At 36.3% G+C, this 23048-nt stretch overlaps 2 gene segments (V, D, J or C); both read right to left on the reverse strand.

Moving 5' to 3' along the window:
- Window positions 1-873: 873 nt before the first annotated feature.
- Window positions 874-2195, reverse strand: LOC128612916 (T cell receptor beta variable 29-1-like). The segment is given in 2 exon segments: window positions 874-2041; window positions 2122-2195. Coding segments are annotated over 2 exon segments (411 nt in total).
- A 15549-nt stretch (window positions 2196-17744) lies between these two features.
- Window positions 17745-18695, reverse strand: LOC128612914 (Ig kappa chain V region BS-1-like). The segment is given in 2 exon segments: window positions 17745-18365; window positions 18460-18695. Coding segments are annotated over 2 exon segments (417 nt in total).
- Between the last annotated feature and the right edge of the window lie 4353 nt (window positions 18696-23048).

A 23048-nucleotide genomic window follows, 5' to 3' on the forward strand; every position in this document is an offset into this window, starting at 1 on the left:
GTGTAATAAGCTGCACAGAAATACAGAGCGCTGTGCAGTCCTTGTCTTGCTTTGGGAATTTGTAGAGGCACGGCTGACTGTCCATTTCCACTCACTGTAAAATTGCCTTCATAATTTCCCTCATAATTTGGATTGGTATAATAAACATATCCGATGAGTTTCAGACTGGTGTCGCCACGTGTCCTCTGATACCACAGTATTCGGTCATAGCTCGGGATGCTGTGGTTGCAGGTTAGAGTTACACTCTCATCCGGCAAACACAACACATCAGCAGGACTCTGATGAACATCGTTGCAAAATAAAGAACCTAGATTGGAAGAAAAGTGTTAAATATGGATTTATCTTATATGAGAACTTATATCTAATCCCATCTGGAAATTAAATAAATTGCAATACATCCTTAGCAAAGTATATAGAGGACGTTAATAATAAATATTCAGTGTAATGCATTCTCATAGTTCTATATCAACTCTAATATTACCTGAGAGGCAGCTAACACAGATGATGAGTTTAAATGGAAATCTAATCATATTGGTTTATTTAAACTGGTGTAAGAAGCAAACGATCTAGATTTGATCCAAATCAGTAAAAATGTAGCACATGATCAGACCTCATAGTGTCAGTGAGGAGACAGGATGTGACATCATTACACTATGATCACACCCATGATCCCAGAATTATCATCAGAGCATGACGTTGTTTTATTTGTTTTTTGTTTATTTTTGTTTTGCTTTTTTCAGAGTGTAAATTCAACTGTGATCTCCTGGCTTGTGATTTTGTTCCCTCTCAGTAAGGTCCAAATCCTGAAAGATTTACATTTTCTATTTTTCTACATTTTCTCTCTCTCTCTCTCTTTTTTTTTTTTTTTTTTTACATTTTCTGTTATTGCTTTTCCAGTTTTCTGCATGTGATATACCCTATAATTAGATTTTTCATTTACCTTATTTCTCAAAGTACTCTAATACTGTATTGTAGATTGAACTGCTCTGAGATCAGAGAAGTTCTGTCCTTGTGAAGTGTGAGGAAACTAGAGAAACCTGAGGAAACTTACACAGACATGGGAACATATAAAGCTTGCCACAGACAGTAACCTGAGCTCAGGATCAATCAATGCCATAAGTTACATAAATAATAGAAATAAATAGATTGGATTTCATGTCATACATTTTTCATTTAATTGTCAGTTTAATTTTGATGAACCAGACAAAACAGAAAATAACGCAAGAATCGTCACAGAACAAGTAAAATAAAACGTGTGCACAAACTGTATTTTTCTATTTTGGGATCATTATGAAAATGTTTAAGCCTATACAGAAAATAAGTCATTGAATACTGCACAGAGAGCTTGTCTGTCACAAAATAGCACAAGATTAACTATATATAAAACCTCACAATCCAAATGTAATGGTTTATATGACTTAAGGCAAAAGCTATACCAACTCATAGTCTCCAGCCACTTTATATGACACAGTGGAGCTCTTTGTTTAAGGTCTGGGTAATTTCAAAACCTCTGGTGAGTTCAAAACCTAGCACTGTCTTAAGCAAGCTCTCTAAACTGGTCACACGCATGCCTTGGATTTATTCTACTGCTAACATAATGTGCTTCATATAAAACCTCTTTTAAATGAGTGAATATATGAAACTCCAGCACCTCCTATAGACCACATGAATATCTACACATTCTCATTAGTTCTTTCAGTATTTGTACAGCACTGTAGTGCGTTTGCACCACAGTGTTGGCTCACAGCACAGAAATACAAAGCATCGTCTCCTGGATCCAAGGTCTTCACTGTTAAAGAACCACTCTCAGCTACTGTCTTAATTGCTTCATATTTGTCTTTACTGAATTTCCCATAATCTGGTTCAACACCAACTGATGTGAATACGAGGAGTGTAATTCCCTCTCCTGGAAGCTGCTTAAACCAGTACATCTGTCTGTAAGTAAAATCCTTATTGTGACTGCAGTTCATTTCTGCAGAGTTCCCTAGAGAACCCCAGATTATATCAGGCATCTGGAAAACACCACTTCCATCTACTTGACCTGTGAGAGAGAAATTGATTAATTAAGTGCTGAAATCAAGTTAAAGTTAAAATGGTGTTTTTGTAGTTGTGAAGCCTCACCAGAAAAATGATGAAGTGCTAGAAGAAGGAGAGCTGTGATCATGTTGGACTTCTGCTGCTAAAGACGGACACAGTGGCCTGAACTGAACTCATCTGACAGTGGGAGGAGGATAAAATAAACTGAACTGATCCCTCTCTATATGACGAAGGAAATGACATCACACATTGTTGAAATACTGAAAGATTGTTTTAATATTGGAATAACTTGAGCAGTTTCTCAGTTATTGTGAATTGTGATGTAGTTAAACAGGTGTGTGATGCTGTAGAGTTGATTAAAGAGAGGTTTTTGTTTTAAGGAGAGGATGTGTGTGACACTGTGTGTAATAAGCTGCACAGAAATACAGAGCGCTGTGCAGTCCTTGTCTTGCTTTGGGAATTTGTAGAGGCACGGCTGACTGTCCATTTCCACTCATTGTAAAATTGCCTTCATAATTTCCCTCATAATTTGGATTGGTATAATAAACATATCCGATGAGTTTCAGACTGGTGTCGCCACGTGTCCTCTGATACCACAGTATTCGGTCATAGCTCGGGATGCTGTGGTTGCAGGTAAGAGTTACACTTTCTTCAGGCAAACACAGCACATCAGCAGGGTTCTGATGAACATCTTTACAAAATAAAGAACCTAGATTGAAAAAAAAGTTAAAACTAGATTTCTCTTATATGAGTATATTTAATATATATATTTAATTAATATATATATGTGTGGAAATGAAAAAAAATTGCAACACGTCCTTAGCAGTGACTGTAGAGTACATTATAACACATTTTCAGTGTAACAAATTCTCCATGGACTTATATCAACTGTAATATTACCTGAGAGGTAGCTCACACAGATGATGAGTTTAAATGGAAATCTAATCATATTGGTTTTGATTAAAACTGCTCTAAGTTGCAAATGATCTACATTTGATCCAAATCAGTAAAATGTGACAAATGATCAGACCTCATAGTGTCAGTGAGGAAACAGGATGTGACATCATTACTCTGATTAACACTATGGTCACACCCATTACTCTGAAATTAGAGATTGCTGGTTTGGAAATCAGAAAGGAAAGCTCTAAAACAAGCATATAGTCCTGAATTATCATAAGACAGAGTGTTTTTTGTAGAATATAAATTGTAAATGTAAGTTATGTTCCTATAAGTTGTATTTTTAATTTATCCTGATATAATATTATGTTGTAGTTTATAGTTAATCAGTTTTTTCAGTAAAAAAAAAAGGCACCCTGAAATTGCAGTAAATGAACAATGAAGATCCATTTATAACAAAATGAATTTAAATTAATTAATTCATATGTATGAGGTGTGAATCTACACTGAATAGGACTCCAGTCCATGTACAAACACATCTGTACACTTATTTACATCTGGGGCAATTTAGCCTGGCCAGTCCACCTACCATCCTGTTTTTGTGAGATGAAAGGAAACCGCAGACCCTGGAAGGGACACGGGCAGTATCCTAAGCTCAGGATCAAAATATTCCACCAGTTAAATAAATAATAGAAATAATTGTGATAGATCTCATGTCATACCCTTTTTCGTTTATTTCTCAGTTGAATTTTGATGAAACAGAGGCAGAAAAAAGGCAAGAATCATCATAGAACAAGTAAAAAAAATACATGTCCACAAACTGTATTGCAAGAAAAAGTTTATAAACCCTATACATTAACCAGGGTTTTTACATTGGTTATTTATACAAAATGGTCTGATCTTCATCTATGTCACAATTATAGAAAAACACAATCTGTCTAAACTAATAACACACAAGTAGTAGTACCTTTTAAGTTTTTATTGAGCACACTGAGTAATCATTCACAGTGCATGCTGGAAAAAGTTAGTGAACCCTTGAATTTTGTAACTTGTAGATCCTCCTTTAGCAGCAAAAACCTCCACCAAATGTTTCCTGTCGCTGCTTGTAAGACTGGCACAACAATGAGGAAGAATTTTGGACCATTCCTCTCAACAAAACCGGTTTAGATCATTTATTGAACAGCCTTCTTCAGGTCATGCCACATGCCACAACATCTCAATTGGGTTAAGGTCAGGACTACGACATGGCCATTCCAAAACACAAATGTTCTTCTTTTTCAGTCATTCTTTAGTTTATATACTTGGGTCATTTTCTTGTTGTGTCATTCAACCTCTCTTAAGTTTGAGGTCATGGACTGTTGCCCTGACGTTCTCCTGTAAAATGCCTTGATACAGTTATGAATTCATTGTTCCCTCAATGATTACATGGTGTCCAGGCCGTGAGGCAGCAAAGCAGTTCCAATCAGTGATGCTCCCTGTATCATGCTTCACACTTGGGATGAGGTTCTGGTGTTGCTGTACTGTGCCCTTTTTCCTTTTGTCCCAAAAAAAAGTTATGTGGAACATCCAGGTAGTTTGTAACAAACATGAGATATGCCGCAATGTTTTTTTTGAACAGCAGTGGGTTTGTTCGTGGTGTCTTTCCATTAATGCCATTCCTGTTCAGTGTTTTTCTGATGGTGCACACATGAACAAAGACTTATGCAACCAGTAGAGTTTTCTGCTGGTCTTTTTCTGTTATCCTTGGTTTCCTTATGCCCTCTTTCAAAATGACCTGTTGTGCTCTAGGTGTGATCTTTGTAGGGCACTCACTCCTAAGGAGAGTAGCAATGGTTCTGAATTTCCTCCATTTGTAGACAATTTGTCTTATCATGGATTGTTGAATACCCAGGTCTTTAGAAATGCTCCTGTTTCCTTTTCCAGCTTTGTGCATCTCTATAATGCATCTTTTTTGGGTCCTGTGAAAGTTGATGGGATCAAGGAATGGTTCACACTAATCAATTTTTATTCAGAAGAACATAATTGTCAGTATCCATACTTTGTATGTCTTTATTTTATCAGCTTTTGGAGTTGTTATCACAGAGGTTCACTTACTTTTTCCAGCCTGCGAATGGCTACCCAATATGTTTAATAAAGACCTGAAAACTACTACTGTGTGTTATTAGATTATTCAGATTGTGTTTGTCTATAATTGTGACTTGGATGGTGATCCGACCACATTTTATGAGTAATCAATGCAAAAACCCTGGTAATTCTAAACGGCTCACAAACTTTTTCTTGCATCTGTATTTCTCTCTCCTTGGATCATTATGAAGATGTTTAAGCTTTTATGGAAAATTAGTCATTTTGAACTTTACCCTGAACCATTATAAATGTGTAATTAAATTGCATTCTGATGCAAGTTTAAGGTGCTTCATGCAGTAAAAAACCTCTGTTGTATTTATTTTTGCCTGACTAAATGAAACTACAGCACCATCTAGAGACCAGATGAATATGCAGACTTTCTCATTAGTTCTTTCGGTATTTGTACAGCACTGTAGTGAGTTTTCACCACAGTGTTGGCTCACAGCACAAAAATATAGAGCACCGTCTCCTGGATCCAAGGTCTTCACGGTTAAAGAACCACTGTCAGCTACAGTCTTAATTGCTTCATATTTGTCTTTACTGAATTTCCCATAATCTGGTTCAACACCAACTGATGTGAATACGAGGAGTGTAATTCCCTCCCCTGGAAGCTGTTTAAACCAGTACATCTGTCTGTAGTTAATACCCTTATTGTGACTGCAGTTCATTTCTGCAGAGTTCCCTAGAGAACCCCAGATTATATCAGGCATCTGGAAAACACCACTTCCATCTACTTGACCTGTGAGAGAGAAATAGATCAAATAAATTCAAGTAATGAAATCAAGTTAAAGATAAAAATGTGTTTGTAGTTTTGAAGCCTCACCAGAAAAAAGACAAAGTGCCAGAATAAGGAGAGCTATGATCATGTTGGACTTCTGCTGCTAAACACGGACACAGTGGCCTGAATTGAACTCATCTGAGTGTAGGAGGAGAATGAAATAAACTGAATTGATCTCCCTCTCTATATGACGAAGGAAATGACATCACACATTGTTGCTCTACTGACAGAATATTTGAATATTGGAATAATAATCAGCAGTTTGGTGTATGAGCAGGTGCATGAGGCTGTAAAGTTGATTATGGACTCTGCTTCTAAAGAAGGACACAGTGACCTGAACTGAACTCATCCGACATCTTCTCTTGTGTATAATGAAAAAAATGACATCGCGGATGTTCACTATGCTGATAATGTTGTGGTTAGCAGTGTATTTATTGTGACTCGTGATGTGCTGAAACAGGTGTATACAGTTGATTAGATACAGGTTTTTGTTTTGAGGAGAGGACGTGTGTGACACTGTGTAAGAAGCTGCACAGAAGTACAGAGCGCTGTGCAGCACTTGTGTTGCTTTGGGAATTTGTAGAGGAACTGATGATTTCCCCTCTCCACTCACTGTAAAATTACCTTCATAATTGTTTTCATATTCTGGTTTGGTATAATAAACATATCCGATGAGTTTCAGGCCTGTGTCTCCTTGTTTTCTTTGATACCACAATATTGTGTTATAGTTTGGGATGCTGTGCTTACAGGTTAGTGTTACACTCTCATCAGGTAAACACAGCACATCAGCAGGACTTTGATGGACATCTTTGCATATCAAAGAACCTAGAAAAAGTGTATCCAAGTAGTCTTAGAAGCCAAGTCAGATTAATAAAGCATTATTTATGTATTACACAGAATACATTGTCGATATCCTGTTTACATTTCATAGATTAATGATATTACCTGAGAGGAAGCACACACTGATGATGAAATTATAGGAAAATCTGATCATATTAATTGATTTAAGCTGGTGAACTATGATCAGCAAGCTCTTATAATTTGACACAGGATCTAGTATGACATTAGCAGTGGTGATGCAGGATGTGATGTCATTATGTAGATGAAAGCAATGATCACACCCACTATTGTGAACTGTGAATGAGTATGAATGGCATCCATATTAATTATGCACTTTCTTGTAAGCTGAAAGCTATACTTCAGAAATTCACAGAACATATTTCCATTCACCGTGTGTGTGTGTAAAGCTGAAAAGGTAAATGATTGGGGTTGAACTTTTAAATGAAATTAAGCAAATATCATTATTTAATCATTTATCAGAATGCAAGTTGCACTCTATCTGTTTTTACATATAATTTTTTAGAGCAATCAGAACATCACCCATGAGTCATAAGTCAGATGTAGATCATTGGTAGGCATGAGAAATAACATCCTCCACCCACTTAAATAAATGAATGAGACTGCAGCACCACCTAAAGACCAGACGAATATCCACACATTGTCATTTTTTTTGTTCAGTAGTGTTTGCTGAGTGTAATGAGTTTGCACCACAGTGTTAACTCACAGAACAGAAATACAGAGCAGTGTCTCCTGGATCCAAGTTTTTCACCGTTAAAGAGCCATTCACACTACATCTTTAATTGCATCATACCTGTCGAACTTCAGGAAACTACATAATCACTTACAGGGCTTGCTTGATAGTAGGCCTATTCTTAGACCCTTACCTGTTTATCCTAGAAAGAGAATATGTTTCTGATGGAGACTACAAATCATTTCTGTAAGTCATTCTGGATAAAGTAGTCTGCCAAATGCTTTTCCTTTCTCCAAACATAATGCTTCACATTTAAACCAAAAAGTTCTATTTTGGTCTCATCATTACACAAAACATTTTTCTAATAGCCTTCTGGCTTGTCCATATGATCTTTAGCAAACTGCAGATTGCAGCAGTGTCTTTTTTGGAGAGCAGTGCGTATTGTATTAGTTTATCAGCAAGTTTGCTAAAAAGCAAATGGTGCCTCTGCACATGGGTGATGACTTGTACAGTCTTATGGCAGTAGGCACAAATGACCTCCTGTAGTGCTCCCTGTTGCACCGATGTGGACTCAGCCTACAGATGAAGGTGCTCCTCATTCCAGCAAGCATGTCATGTAAGGGGTGAGAAGTGTTGTTCATGATGGTCCGTAGTTTGGACAGTATTCTACTCTCAATCCACCTCTAGGGTGTCCAAGACCACACCTATGACAGAGCCTGCCATCTTGATGAGCTTATTCAGCCATTAGGCCTCTTTAGCTTTAGACTAAACTTAAATCAGAAACTGTCATCTTTTTGACAGAGTGGTTGAATATTGGAATAATGTCAGCAGTTTGGTGTTTATTGTGACTTGAGATGTGGTTAAACAGGTGTATGAGGCTGTGCAGTTGATTAAAGAGAGGTTTTTGTTTTAAGGAGAGGACGTGTGTGACACTGTGTGTAATAAGCTGCACAGAAGTACAGAGCGCTGTGCAGCACTTGTCTTGCTTTGGGAATTTGTAGAGAAGCTGATGATCTTCCATTTCCACTCACTGTAAAATTACCTTCATAATTTCCCTCATATTTTGGACTGGTAGCATAAACATATCCAATGAGTTTCAGGCCTGTGTCTTCTTGTGTTCTTTGATACCACAATATTGTATCATAATTTGTGATGCTGTGCTTACAGGTTAGAGTTACACTCTCTTCAGATAAACACAGCACATCAGCAGGACTTTGATGGACATCTTTGCATATCAAAGAACCTAGAAAAAAATGTTAGGTGCAGCTTTATTAGCCAAGTCACATTGATAAAGGAATAATTATATATCACACAGAGTAAATTGTTGATATACTGTATGTATTTAATATATTAACAAAATTACCTGACAGGAAGCACACACTGATGATGAATTTATATGAAACTTGGATCATATTCATTGATTTAAGCTGGTAAACTATGATCAGTAAGTTCTTGCAATTTAACACAGGATCTGGTATGACATTAGCAGTGGTGATACAGGATGTGATGTCATTATATAGTTGAACACAATGATCACACCCACTAGTGTGAATGGTTTCAAATGTCATATAAGAGAGCACATCATGCGTATGAAGAGTTTCTTGTAGACTGTTTTTTTATCACAAAAAAAGTAATTTCCCTTCAATGTGTGTGTGTGTGTAAAGGTAAATGATTTTGGTTTGTCTTATAATTATAAAACTAATAAAATAACATGAATAAATCACTTATCAGAATGCAGGTGGAGACAGAGAGAGAGAGAGAGAGAGAGAGAGAGAGAGAGAGATGTCCTGATTGGTTGAGTGGTGGCCCACATAGTCAATTCTTCCTTTCACAAAGCGAACATTAGTGTTATGTCCTGAAAATGAATCTCATCTTTATAAAACACAGATTTAAGCAGTTTTAACATTAGTTTAGCTTTTTCATGTAAAAGTTATGTATATTGTGATACATTCTTATTAAAAGTATAATACTAAATAATCATTATGTTAAAAAGCCCTATTATCACACCATTTATTGTGAAATATAAGGCTGCTGGTTCAACTAGCAATTAGTAGAGCTCTGAGTGATGGGTTTGCAATACAGAATCTATTATCTGTTTCACTATAATATTCACAGGCCGAAGAAGACAGATGGCTTTTTACAGAGTTTAGTCGGCGGCTCTGAAACTCATAACACTGGCAGACTGAGTTCTGTGATCTGGAAGAACTCAGATTTAAAACAGAATATAATTAAGAAATCTGAAATATTCATAATCAGAAGGTACAGTACGTTCTTTTCTTGATGCTTCAATATTTCCTTCTGTCCACAGCCACATTTGCATTTTTCTCCATTTTTTCTGCGATATGAGGTTTTCAGCTCAGTCAAGTCATAGATATGCAACACAAGATCAATGTGAGTGTTTTTATAAACAAAAGAGAAACTCTTATTCACTAATTTAGTCATCATAGCACATATATTACCAGACAGGCAGCACCCAATTAAACATAGTAGCCTCGTTTGTGACAAATGCAATCATTCTGTGAAATATTGACAGCTTTTGATCAGTGTCAGCTTTTTCATTATTTATTTTAAGAAATGTCTATGTTTAGAAGAACAACACAACAGCTTACTGCTGCAGAGAATATCATAAAGACATGAAGAAATAATGACAGCACAAACTGTTATTAATTGAGAGTGGTTTAATATTGGAATATCATCAGCAGTTTGGCATTTATTGTGACTTGTGATGTGGTTAAACAGGTGTATGAGGCTGTTCAGTTCAGTGGTCAAAGTTATGTTCGAAGGATTTGGTTCAGATAAGGTGCCACCAGGATGGTGTGTCCATTAAAACACAATAAATCCCATTCTCATCCAGTAATCATTTATTTGACAATAGCAGTGGTGCAATCAAATCACAGAGCTACATGGTATCTACAATACTCAAGAAACAATAGAACACAAATATCACCATCAATTAAATCAAATAAACAATCAACATCATGAAAATTGATCACACAATGAATTACAGATCTTAAAAGTCAAACAATTGAACAGAGTAACAGTTCAACAAATTAAGAACAATGAAATGCTGTAAACGATTCATCAGAAGTTAAATCTAAACAGACACAATCTCAAATAACAATATACAAAGCATAGAAACAAAATACTGAACTTACAAAGTCATGCAACTCCATGAAAAAGCTTTCAATGACAGAAGGAAAGAAATGTTTGCCTCAACTGTTTGCTGCACACATAGGTGGTTAATCAATGATTCACTGCAGCTCTGGAGATCTAGCTCCTCCCCCAGACAGACTACCTCATCTGAGCCAGTAAGAATTCTCAACAGTGGGTTTGTGTAATTGACTAAAGACAGTTGATTAGATACAGGTTTTTGTTTTAAGGAGAGGACGTGTGTGACACTGTGTGTAATAAGCTGCACAGAAGTACAGAGCGCTGTGCAACACTTGTGTTGCTTTGGGAATCTGTAGAGACACTGATGAGCTCCCATGTCCACTCACTGTAAAATTACCTTCATAATTTCCCTCATATTCTATCTTGCTATAATAAACATATCCGATGAGTTTGAGGCCTGTGTCTCCATGTCTTCTTTGATACCACAATATTGTGTTATAGCTCGGGATGCTGTGGTTACAGGTTAGAGCTACACTCTCTTCAGGTAAACACAGCACATCAGCAGGACTTTGATGGACATCGTTGCAAATCAAAGAACCTAGAAAACAGTGTTAGACGCAGCTTTATTAACCAAGTCAGATTAATAAAGCAATATTTACTGTATGTATTACACAGTATACATATTTCATTTATTCACAAAATTACCTGAGAGAAAGCACACACTGATGATGAATTTATAGGAAAATCGGATCATATTCAATGATTTAAGCTGGTGAACTATGATCAGCAAGCTCTTACCATTTGACACAGGATCTGGTATGACATTAGCAGTGGTGATACAGGATGTGATGTCATTATATAGAAGAACACAATGATCACACCCACTAGTGTGAATGGTTTCAAATGTAATATTGAAGAGCACTACATCATGAGTATGAATGTCATCCATATTAATTATGCAGTACACGACAGAGTTTCTTGTAGAAATTATAGAAAGTTCAAAAATCACAAAAAATATTATTTACATTCTCTCTGTGTGTAAAGCTGAAAAGGTAAAGGATTTGGGTTTATCTTATACATGAAACTAAGCAAATAACATTAATAAATCACTTATCAAAATGCACCTATCTAATTTCACTTTTGTTTTTTTCTTCCTATCACAGAGCAAACATTACAGTGTTAAAGTGTTTTAATGAAAAAATTGATTCCACAATTAAATAATTCAGGTTGAAAAAAGTGTTACATTTTGGCATATAAAAATTTATTATATTGTGATACATTCTTATTATAAGTAGAATACAATATTATGTGACAAAGTCCTATTATCACACATTTAATGTAAAATATAAAGCTGCTGGTTAAAATATCAACTAGGAGAACTCTGAGTGATGGGTTTGTAATAGAGAACAGATTACTGGCAACACTCTAACATTCACATGCCATAACACAAATGAATATTTTCAGAGATTAGTATGGAGCTCTGAAACGCAGAACGCTGGCAGACTGAAAACACTCCAGATTTTAGAAGAGGAAAAACATTTTTTTAAGCTTCCACAGAATATGAATTCATTTTTGAATACTGCTTGATGAGAATATTATAATGAAGACATTTTGTTTCTGTTGATTAAAGAAAAAATGACATCAAACATTGTTATCATATTGACACAGTGGTTTAATATTGGAATAATGTGAGCAATTGGGTCTTTAGTGTGAATTGTGATGTGGTTAAACAGGTGTATGAGGCTGTAGAGTTGATTAAAGACAGGTTTTTGTTTTAAGGAGAGGACGTGTGTGGCACTGTGTGTAATAAGCTGCACAGAAGTACAGAGCGCTGTGCAGCACTTGTCTTGCTTTGGGAATTTGTAGAGAAGCTGATGACTCCCCATCTCCACTCACTGAAAAATTACTTTCATAATCTTTCTCCATTTGAGCACTAGTGAATCTTACATATCCGATGAGTTTCAGACTGGTGTCTCCATGTGTTCTCTGATACCACAATATTATGTTATAGCTCGGGATGCTGTGTTTGCAGGTAAGAGTTACACCCTCTTCAGGCAAACACAACACATCAGCAGGACTTTGATGGACATCTTTGCAAATTAAAGAACCTAGATTGGAAAAGAAAAGTTAAACATTGCTGGATTTTTCATAGGAGTGTTTTTAATTTATCTAATCCTGTATGGAAATTAAATAAATTGCAATATATACTCACTAATATACTGTAGAATACATTCTAGTAAATATTCAGTATAAACATTTTTTTTCCAAGTGTTTGTATCAACGTTGTTATTACCTGAGAGGCAGCTCACACAGATGATGAGTTTAAGTGGAAATCTAATCATATTGATTTATTAGGATCGGTGAAAGAGATTAATGATCTACATTTGATACAAATCAGTAAAATGTGATACATGATCAGACCTCATAGAGTGTAAGTGAGGAGACAGGATGTGACATCATTACGTTGGTGAACACTATGATCACCCCCAGTACTCTGAAATAAGTGCCTGCTGTCATGCTGAGTTATGATGCTTCTACATTACTTTCCATTGGTTTTCATTGAAGAAATGAATGCACACTGAATAAACCGTTCATTGTGATACCAAAAGAAATATATGCTCATATTTGCTGCACACTTAAAATGACAGCGCTTAGTGGTTAAGTTTTGTGCTTACAACCAGAAGGTAATATGTTCAAATCATATGACTGCACTGAATAAGGGCTCTTTATTTTAAACATGTTCATATGTAGGCTTGAGGTTTTTTTCTGCCACAGTTGAAAAGAGCTTCAGGTAAAGACAAATTATTAAAACTACACCACCACCTACAGGTAGGTGTTACACACGCCTCAGACCAACACAGCCTGTCCCCATCTTTGCAAATTAAAGTTATAATCACAAATTCTGGCAGAAGTGAGCTGTTTTTGATACTCAAAACTATAATACTGTAATTATAACCATCTCACCTTAATATTTCATTTAAATACATGTACTGAAAGGATATGACTAGGCCAGACCGCCTTAATGCTAGTGAAAGAGGTAGATCAACTCAAACGATAGGTCCTTGTGCTGATTGGCTGTGATTGGTGGTTAATAACATTTGTTTTACTTCATTTCACAGAGCAAATTTTGCAAAATGACTTAAAAACTGCTGAGCCTGTACCTTTAAAGAACCTAAAACAGATTTAATTAGGTTTTGGATTTCATATTGCTAATAAAAATTTATTATATAGTTATACATTCTTATTCTAAGTAGTATATGACATTATAAAGTGACAAAGCCCTATTATCACACCATATAATGTGAAATATAAGGCTGCTCATTCAAAAATCAATTAAGGGTGTGTTGCAACGATTATATCATTCACAGGACAAAGGAGGACAGACGACTTTTATTTTGTAAGTCTGCAGTATTGAAAAATCATAGCCCTGGCACGCTGAGTTCTGTAATCTCTCTCTCTCTCTCTCTCTCTCTCTCTCTCTCTCTCTCTCTCTGTCTCTCTCTCTCAGCTGTCACGACTGACATTGACGTCCTTATGACTTGTCTCCAAAAAGATCTCATTTGGGTTTGTTGGGACCATGTATCTGTTGGTATCCTTTGTCTCCTGAGATTTCTATTGACCGCATCTTTGAAGCGGAGCCAAGGGCGGGCAGCACTTTGGGTGCCTTGTTGCAGTTGGGAGAAGAGCACCTGTTTTGGAAGCCTATCATTTTGCATTCTCACCACATGACCTGTCCAGTGAAGATTTTTCTAGCAGACAATTGTCGCCATATCATCCAGGCCTGCATACTCAAGAATTATCTGGTTGGGAATATGATCCATCAGACTCAGGCCCATAATAGAGCGCAGGTGTTGCATCATCACAGCATTCAGTTTGCGAATCTGTTTGGCATAGATTGTCCAGGTCTCAGATCCATACAAAAGGGTCGAGAGGACAAATGCTTGATAGATCTGGCATTCAGTTTTAAGGTTGATATTATGGTTGTTCCACAATCTCTGACAGAGTTGGCCTAATGAGGCAGTGGCTTTAGAGATACAGGTTTGGAGCTCCATGTCCAATTTGCTGTCCTCTGTGATGGTGCTTCCAAGGTATGGGAAATGTCTAACGCTCTCCAGTTCTGCTCCACAGATAGATATAGACTTGGCTTGCTTGAGGCTAGGTGTGGGTTGGTAAAGGTAGTCTGTCTTTTTTTTGATTGACTTGAAGGCCAAAATTTGTAATCTGCAATCTGTAAATCCACTAAATTTACATACATTTTTTGAGTCTCCAATATTTTATTCCTTCAACAGCCTTATTTACATTTTGCTTGTCATGTGCAGTTTTTCTGATCTTCTAACAAATCTACTTAAAAAAACAAAAAGATACATAAAAAAATGACCAGACAGGCAACACACAATTAAACATATAAAGCTTGTTTCTAAAATGTGCTTTATGTTCATAAATTTAGCTCTTTAGAAGAAGAAAACAACACACTGCTCAATAAGATTATGTTTCTGTTGAATTAAGAATTAATGACATCACAGACTGTCATCATATTGACAGAGTGGTTTAATATTGGAATAATGTCAGGGTTTGGTGATTAATGTGTCTTGTGATGTGGTTAAACAGGTGTATGGGGTTGTGTAGTTGATTAAAGGCAGTTTTTTGTTTTAAGGAGAGGAAGTGTGTGACACTGTGTGTAAGAAGCTGCACAGAAGTACAGTGCGCTGTGCAGTCCTTGTCTTGCTTTAGGAATGTGTAGAGAAGCTGATGACTCCCCATCTCCATCCACTGTAAAATTACCTTCATAATCTTTCTCAACTTGTTTAGTAATGGTATAATAAACATATCCGATGAGTTTCAGGCCTGTGTCTCCATGTGTTCTCTGATACCATAATATTGTGTTATAGGTCAGCATGCTTTGGTTACAGGTTAGAGTTACACTCTCTTCAGCCAAACACAACACATCAGCAGGACTTTGATGGACATCTTTGCAAAAGAAAGAACCTAGATTGAAAAAAGAGTGATAAACATTGATTTATTTTAACCCAATCTGGAAAATAAAGACATTGCAGTACATCCTCCGTAATGGATGTAGATTACATTTTAGTAAATGTTTTTTGTAATAATTTTCTTTTTTGTATACATATATATCAACTCTAATATTACCTGAGAGACAGCTCACACAGATGATTAGATTAAATGGAAATCTAGTCATATTGATTTATTCAAACCAGTGAAAGAAACAAACGATTTACATTTGATCCAAAACGGTAAAATGTGAAATATGATCAGATCTCATAATGTCAGTGAGGAGACAGGATGTGACATCATTACACTGACAAACACTATGATCACACCCATTACTTTGAAGTTAGACACCTACTTAAGTAAGTAAATGAAACTGCAGCACCACCTAAGGACCAGATGAATGAAATTGAAAATTGAATGAATATACACCTCACCACAGGGTTTTAGCATGAGAATATTCTTAGAGCCTGAACTATTTATATTAGAAAGAGAATTTATATTACAATGAGAATGAGATATTCTCCTTAATTTAATCATGGCCAATTCCCACCCATCAGGTTGTCACGTGTCGAGACGTAACGCAGATAGGACGGATGCAAGCGCAGTTCAACAGTTTTATTAAAGAGTGACACAGGTAGATACATCCAAATCGTAATCCATAAACGTAATCCAAAACAGGCAAAAGGTCAGGTGATCAGCAAACAGGCATAAACGGGGCAAGGCAGGAAACAATGTCGTGGTCACTGAATACAGGGTCGATATACAAAACATGAAACATAAGCTATGACTACTAACTGGGAGCGGAGAAACCAGCGTGACTTAAACCAGTGGTTCCCAAACTTTTCCAGGGCAAGGCCCCCCAAATGGCATTAACATTTGACCGAGGCCCCCCTTTTGCAAGATGTCTTTAAAACACATGAAAAATACAGACTTCTGAATATATATCCCTTTTTATTAATAATTACTAATTGTGTATGTGTGTGTGTGGTTGTCTGAGAGTGAGAATTTATTTTTCACACCAAATTGTTGAGGCCCCCCGGGCGCCCCCTAGCGGCCCCCAAGGGGGGCCCCACTTTGAAAACCACTGACTTAAACAGACGAATCTAAACATGAAACGTGACATGGACAATAACCAAGACTATGACTGTGGTTCACTATGTATGGAATCTAAACTAAAGTAATCTAATCTAATACAACGTAAGAATCTTATCTATATCTAACGTAAGTATCTATACCAATACAATATTCTGCGCGGTATATATACAAACATAATCAGCGTCTTAATTGCTGATGGCTGACAGCACTTCAGACACACGTGAAATAACAGCCAATGACAGAACAGGGAGGAGACATAACAGAAACATAACAAAAGCACGTGTCCAAATGTCACGATTGTCAACAAAGGAAAAGCAGGTGCTCGCGTACCTTGCTTGTGCACACACGCCCACATGCTCCACCGCGCGCTGCTTAAAGGGGAAACCGTGACACAGGTATCTCTCACCTATCACATGACAGCTTCCAACCAGGGAGGGTGAAGGCTATCACCTCCAAGCCAGCCGACTGCATCTTTTTGACTGCTGCTTATGTAATGTCAGGGGATGGCATAACATACTTGGAAAGCACTATCCCCTTCTGCATGCATGATGCATGTGCTCACAGCCACCCATGATTGGCTAGTGTACATGGATGGCTGTGGCATCATCATGATTTTGATCTCACAACTTTCAGATGAATTTTTTGTGCTAATCAAGGGCCCAAGAATATGTTTTTGATGAAGACTACATAGCACTTCTTGTTCAGTCACACTGAACAAGAAGTGCTTATAGAAAGGTTATACTTTATACTTTCCAATATAAAGGTTTACTGCATTTATATTTATGCATTTGGCAGACACTTTTATACAAACCAATTTAGCTGAGCACATAAGGGTCAAGCATCTGACTCAAGGGCTCAAAAGCAGCAGCTAGGCAGTACCAGGATTCTGACTCACAACTGATCCCCCTGATTAGTAGTCCAGAACCCTGATCTCTGACCCAACACTGTCAAAGTAGACTCTTAAATCTCAAACTAGATTATTTTTGGTCTTTTGCAGCACCACCACCACTGCTAAGAAGAAAAATCCACAGAATGGCATAAAGAAGCAACATTGGAACTTTCTTTTCTTTAGCCTCACTGATTAGAGGGTCTTTTTGAAGAAATGAAAACTTCTGTGAGGAGCTCAGGTGATTGATCTTGGTTTTAGTCGGAGAACTTTGGTTTAAAGTTGGTGTTATGAACTGCTCAGCTCTGTGCTTAGACTGGTCTCTGCTTGACCTGTAAGTCACCTTGGATATAATAAAATGTGATAAATGATTACATTTACAAGTGTTGTCAATTATTAAAGGTATGTTTGAAGTTAATGGAGATGCTCACAATTTAGATACCTAAGACGTTGGCAGTGTGACTTTTCTGTAAAAAACAAATAAAAAAACACTGGCAGTGTGTCAATTCCAGGCCACGGGAGCAGGTGTTAATGAAGTGATGAATATTTAGACAGAGGGTTTTTGTACTGAATAAAGCAGAGATGCAGCACTGTGTAAGACGCAGCACAGAAGTACACCACACTGTCATCGGATGAAAGATTGTTGATTGTCAAAGAGACAGTTTTGCTTCCATCCCCAGCGATCTCCACTTTCAGCTTAAAATCATTTTCAATCTGTGGTGATGACGTCCTATATTGATATCCAATTAAGGTCAGTCCCTGGTTTTGAGTTTCTCTGTACCAGTTGATTTGATTATAACTTGATACACTGTGTTCACACTGGATTTTAACAGATTGTTTATGGTTGCCAAAGAGATCAGGAGGAGTCTGGAAGACACGATCACTCTGAGAAAACCCTGCAATGAGAGAGAATATTGATTGCAGCAATATCAAATGAAATTTATATACAGTAACAGTGCTTAAGCAACATCAATATAAATAAAAATATACCTCTGTGACATATCATTAAAACCCATAGAATACTGGCAGCTCGGATCATGTTGAATGTCTGAATGTCTGTTTTAAACTGAGCTCATATTGCATGTACGTGTCTGATGTAGTAAAACGTGATCAGTTTCCTCCCACATTTTAACAGCACAGCGCCCACATATGAGGAAAATAAGAACTGCATCTCTGTAAAGAAATACAGAAATTAGTTCAAAGTGGAAAGAATACTGGCCTTGCTTAAGTCATAATAATTTAAGACAAAGACACAACATAAGACACCGAAAAAAAAAAGAGGCTGGTGAGGGGATGACTATTTATAGCTGCTATAAACATAAAGTAAGTGATTACAGGAACTAACTTGCTTCGATCACATTCCACAACATTATTGTATAAACAAATGAAAGGTATGATGATGTTCTTTAATTAAGTAAGAATAGTAATTGTTGCTGTTGTATAAGGAAACAAAACACTTTAGGACAGGTTGTTATTGTAAAATAATGAAATCCCGTCACTGGTTATTTTCATAACAGTACGTCCCATCATGTTATGTTTCCTTAATTAAAATACAAAAAGTATCTGATTACTGGTATTACTGGTAGATGATGAATGCAGTAAATGTGACAAAAAAACAAGCTCACTCTGAGTCAGTCAGTCCATTACAGTAACATTGTACATAATTCCCCTTTTTGAAAACTTTTTGAAAATGACATCACTGCAAAGTCAAATAAGTGATCAAACAAATGAGTGTATGAATCATAAATCATGGCTTAAGTCATCTGCAATATTTATGCAATTCTAACCTTTATCACCATCCTTGCAGCTCAGTATTGCACAGTGATGTCCTGGCATTTATTCCAGTGAAATTTGACTGTTTTATTTTAAAAGAATGTTATGGCTCCATCTCCAGTGGACAGCCTGTATGATAATATTATGGAATACAAGTGGAATAGTGAAATATGTGTTGCATTCACTGCCACATTTTGAAAAAGGAATTATTCTAATCATTTATTACGTTAGGACTCCCTCTGTCTGTTTTTATTAGTTACTGTAACATCAGTGCAGGTGTTTTTGTTCAGCAGTGCTGTAACTCTGTAACACTGTGTTCTTTAACTGCACAGAAATATACAGCGCTGTCCTCTGTATCCAGATCCTTCACAGTTAATGATCCATTTGCAGCAATTTTTTTAACAGTAGAAAATTTATTTTTATCAACAGAGCCGAACTCCGGTTCACTACTAGGCATTGTGTACACGATTAACTCCATACTCTCTCCTTGGCGCTGTCTGTACCAGTACATCTGAAAATAAGTAGCATCTTTATTATGACTGCACTTCATTTCAGCAGATTCTCCTTTCAGATGCCAGGCGACGCTGGGGCTTTGGGTGACTCCATTCTCTCCTGCTAAAACTAAAGGACAAATTATTTAAAAACACTGACTTCATTTGGATTCACAATTCCTCTTACATTTCTAGACTTGTACAGTATATTGTACCTGGGGTCCAGTAAAGCAGAAAAGTCAGACTGATTATAACACCGATCATGCTGGTTTGTAGTGGCAAGAGATGTAGCAAGAGCTGAGGACCACAGACTGCTGCAAATACATCCTGTTGAGCATGAGCTGGAGGAAATGACATCAAAAACTTTTCTTTGTGATCAACTCTTCCGGTCACATATTGTATACTGAATTAGCACCTTTTCTTGTAATTAAGCTCTACGTTTACGTTGTTATTTAAATGTCACTTTATTTATTTATTTATTTATTTATTTATTTATTTATTTAAGTTGCCTATTTTTGGTACCTTACCATTCTGGGCCACTGTACAACTGTAGAAAAAGGAAAGCAAAATATCAACAAGATTTGATAGCTTTATTTGTGTAAAAAAAAAAAAAAAAAAAAAAAAGTTTTTACTTAATGTAAGTAAACATATTGTGAGTAATCAATATGTGGCACTGCATTTGTAAAAAAATAAATAAAAAAAAAATAAAAAAAAAAAATAATAATAATAATAATAATAATAATAATAATAATAATAATGCAATAAACAAATCAGATTAAATATAATTGTGTGAATTGCATTGTTGGGGTTGGTAAATTCCATGGCTTATATCACAGAATGTTTAATATTACTCAGAACATACTGTAGATACCTGTACTTGTAGATATTTTTTCTTCAAAGTAAAGATATTCTCTTTTGAATAAAAAGTAAAACAAATAAATAAATAAATAAACCAGAAAATTTTGCATTAAAACAAGTTCAACTTAATAGTTCAAAATGCATGTATTCATGATAATGATAACTCTAAAAGTAAAGTGTGACCCCAGGCCTTATTTCAGTTGTCTAAATGTAAATAAATGTCAAGAACCAAATTACAGAATCAGAGGTTATGTCTGTAATGTAGTTTAATGGAGGTTGTTGAACATGTAGTTTGAAAGCATACAGCATGTGGAAGATTTGTGCTGCTCTGAAGGAGAGGTTTTTGTCATAGATCACAGAGTCCTGTAGCACTGTGTCTAATCTCACTGCACAGAAATAAACTGCACTGTCATCTGGCTACAGATTTTTGATGGTAAGTTTCCCTTCATTGAGTCCATCTCCATGTAACTCGATTTTGGCTTTCAGGGAATCTTCAGGATATGGGAACTTTGAATTTAGATATCCAAGAAGCTGTAACTGTTTGTTTTCAGATCGTTTGTACCACAGCATAACCTGATGGCTAGGTATGGCATGAGAACAGGAAAGATTGGTAGACTCCTGTATATCCTTGATTAAATCTGTAGGTGTCTGGTGAACATCTTTAGCTGCAGAAGACCTTCCTGTATAATAATTCAATAAAAGATTGAATTCATTCAGCAGTTATTGTATATATAAACTCATCCAATATTAACTCACCACTTTCCACCTAAATTGTATAGCATGGTCACACAATGTAAAATAAAAATGTGCAAGGTGTATGATTACCAATATGGCAGATGAATGATGCAGTAAAAGTCACAAGAGCAGTGATCATCTTGACTCCTATTCTGAGTGTGAAACTGTTGCTAGACTGTCACAGTAACGTTACACTGGTACAAAACGCCCCCGTATGAGACAGAGGCAAACTGCATCAATAAAAAAAAAAAAAAAAGAGTGGTACATATCTTGATGCAGACTGAGGTGTGCAACATTGCTCCTGAGATGAAAGATTATACATTGTTCTATCATTTACAAACATTTACATATTGCTCAGTAATGTACATTTAATGAACAAAAAAGCCAGATATAGATCATCCTCCACCCACTTAAAAGAATGAAATGGCAGAACCACCTAAAGACCAGACCAGTATACACACTTCATTGTTCAGTGCTGTAGTGAGTTTTACAGCCTTCACTGCCTTAATTGGATATTTGGGTTAAAATTCATTATACTTACTCCTCACTAACAAGAGGAGTTTTTTATTCTATAATGAGGATATGTTCCTGATCGACTAAAAAGCACTTCTGTAAGTCATTATGGGGAAAATATAAAGGAAAATTGCTCAACCCTGATAGTTTCATTGTCAAGCTGTTCATAGATATTACATTTTAGCCCTCTTATCTAATATCATGTCCAGCCATCACTGATTAAGCAGTTTTGTTTTTATTTATTTTTTTCAAGAAATTATCTGTTTTAAAACTTCTCTGAGGAGTACAGATGATTGATCTTGGCTGTGAGCTTGAATGCTTGTATTTAAGTGATCTAGAAACATAGCAGTTCATCAGTTTAGGTTCTGCACTTGTGATTGTTAACCAAAGAACAGCTGTTTAACCTTAAGAATGGTCCTTAAGGTGCAGGAGCAGGTGTTAATGAAGTGATGAGAATATTTACACAGAGGGTTTTTGTACTGAATAAAGCAGAGATGCAGCACTGTGTAATACGCAGCACAGAAGTACACCACACTGTCATCGGATAAAAGATTTTTGATGGTCAAAGAGACATTGTTGTTTCCATCCCCAGCGATCTCCACTTTCAGTTTAAAATCATTTTCAATCTGTGGTGATGACGTCCCATATTGATATCCAATTAAGGTCAGTCCCTGGTCTTGAGTTTCTTTGTACCAGATGATTCGATTATAATTTGGTACACTGTGTTCACACTGGATTTTAACAGATTGTTTATGGTTGCCAAAGAGATCAGGAGGAGTCTGGAAGACCAGATCACTCTGAGAAAACCCTGCAATGAGACAGAATATTGATTGGAACGATTTCTAATTAAATTAAACATGTAAGCAACATCAATATAAATAAAAAATATACCTCTGTGACATATCATTAAAACCCATAGAATACTGGCAGCTCGGATCATGTTGAATGTCTGAATGTCTGTTTTAAACTGAGCTGAAATTGAATGTACGTGTCTGATGTAGTAAAGCATGTGATCAGATTCCTCCCACACTTTAACAGCACAGCGCCCACATATGAGGAAAATAAGAGCTGCATCTCTGTTGAAAAGTATAGAAATTAGTCACAGTGGAAAGAATTCTGTCCTTGCTTGTTTTTCAAATTTAACAATGCATGTCACAGTCGATGCATGATGTACAATACTTGTACAGATTATCGGAGAAGAGCAATAGT

Source organism: Ictalurus furcatus, chromosome 9 (assembly GCF_023375685.1).
Source record: "Ictalurus furcatus strain D&B chromosome 9, Billie_1.0, whole genome shotgun sequence".
Classification (NCBI taxonomy): domain Eukaryota; kingdom Metazoa; phylum Chordata; class Actinopteri; order Siluriformes; family Ictaluridae; genus Ictalurus; species Ictalurus furcatus.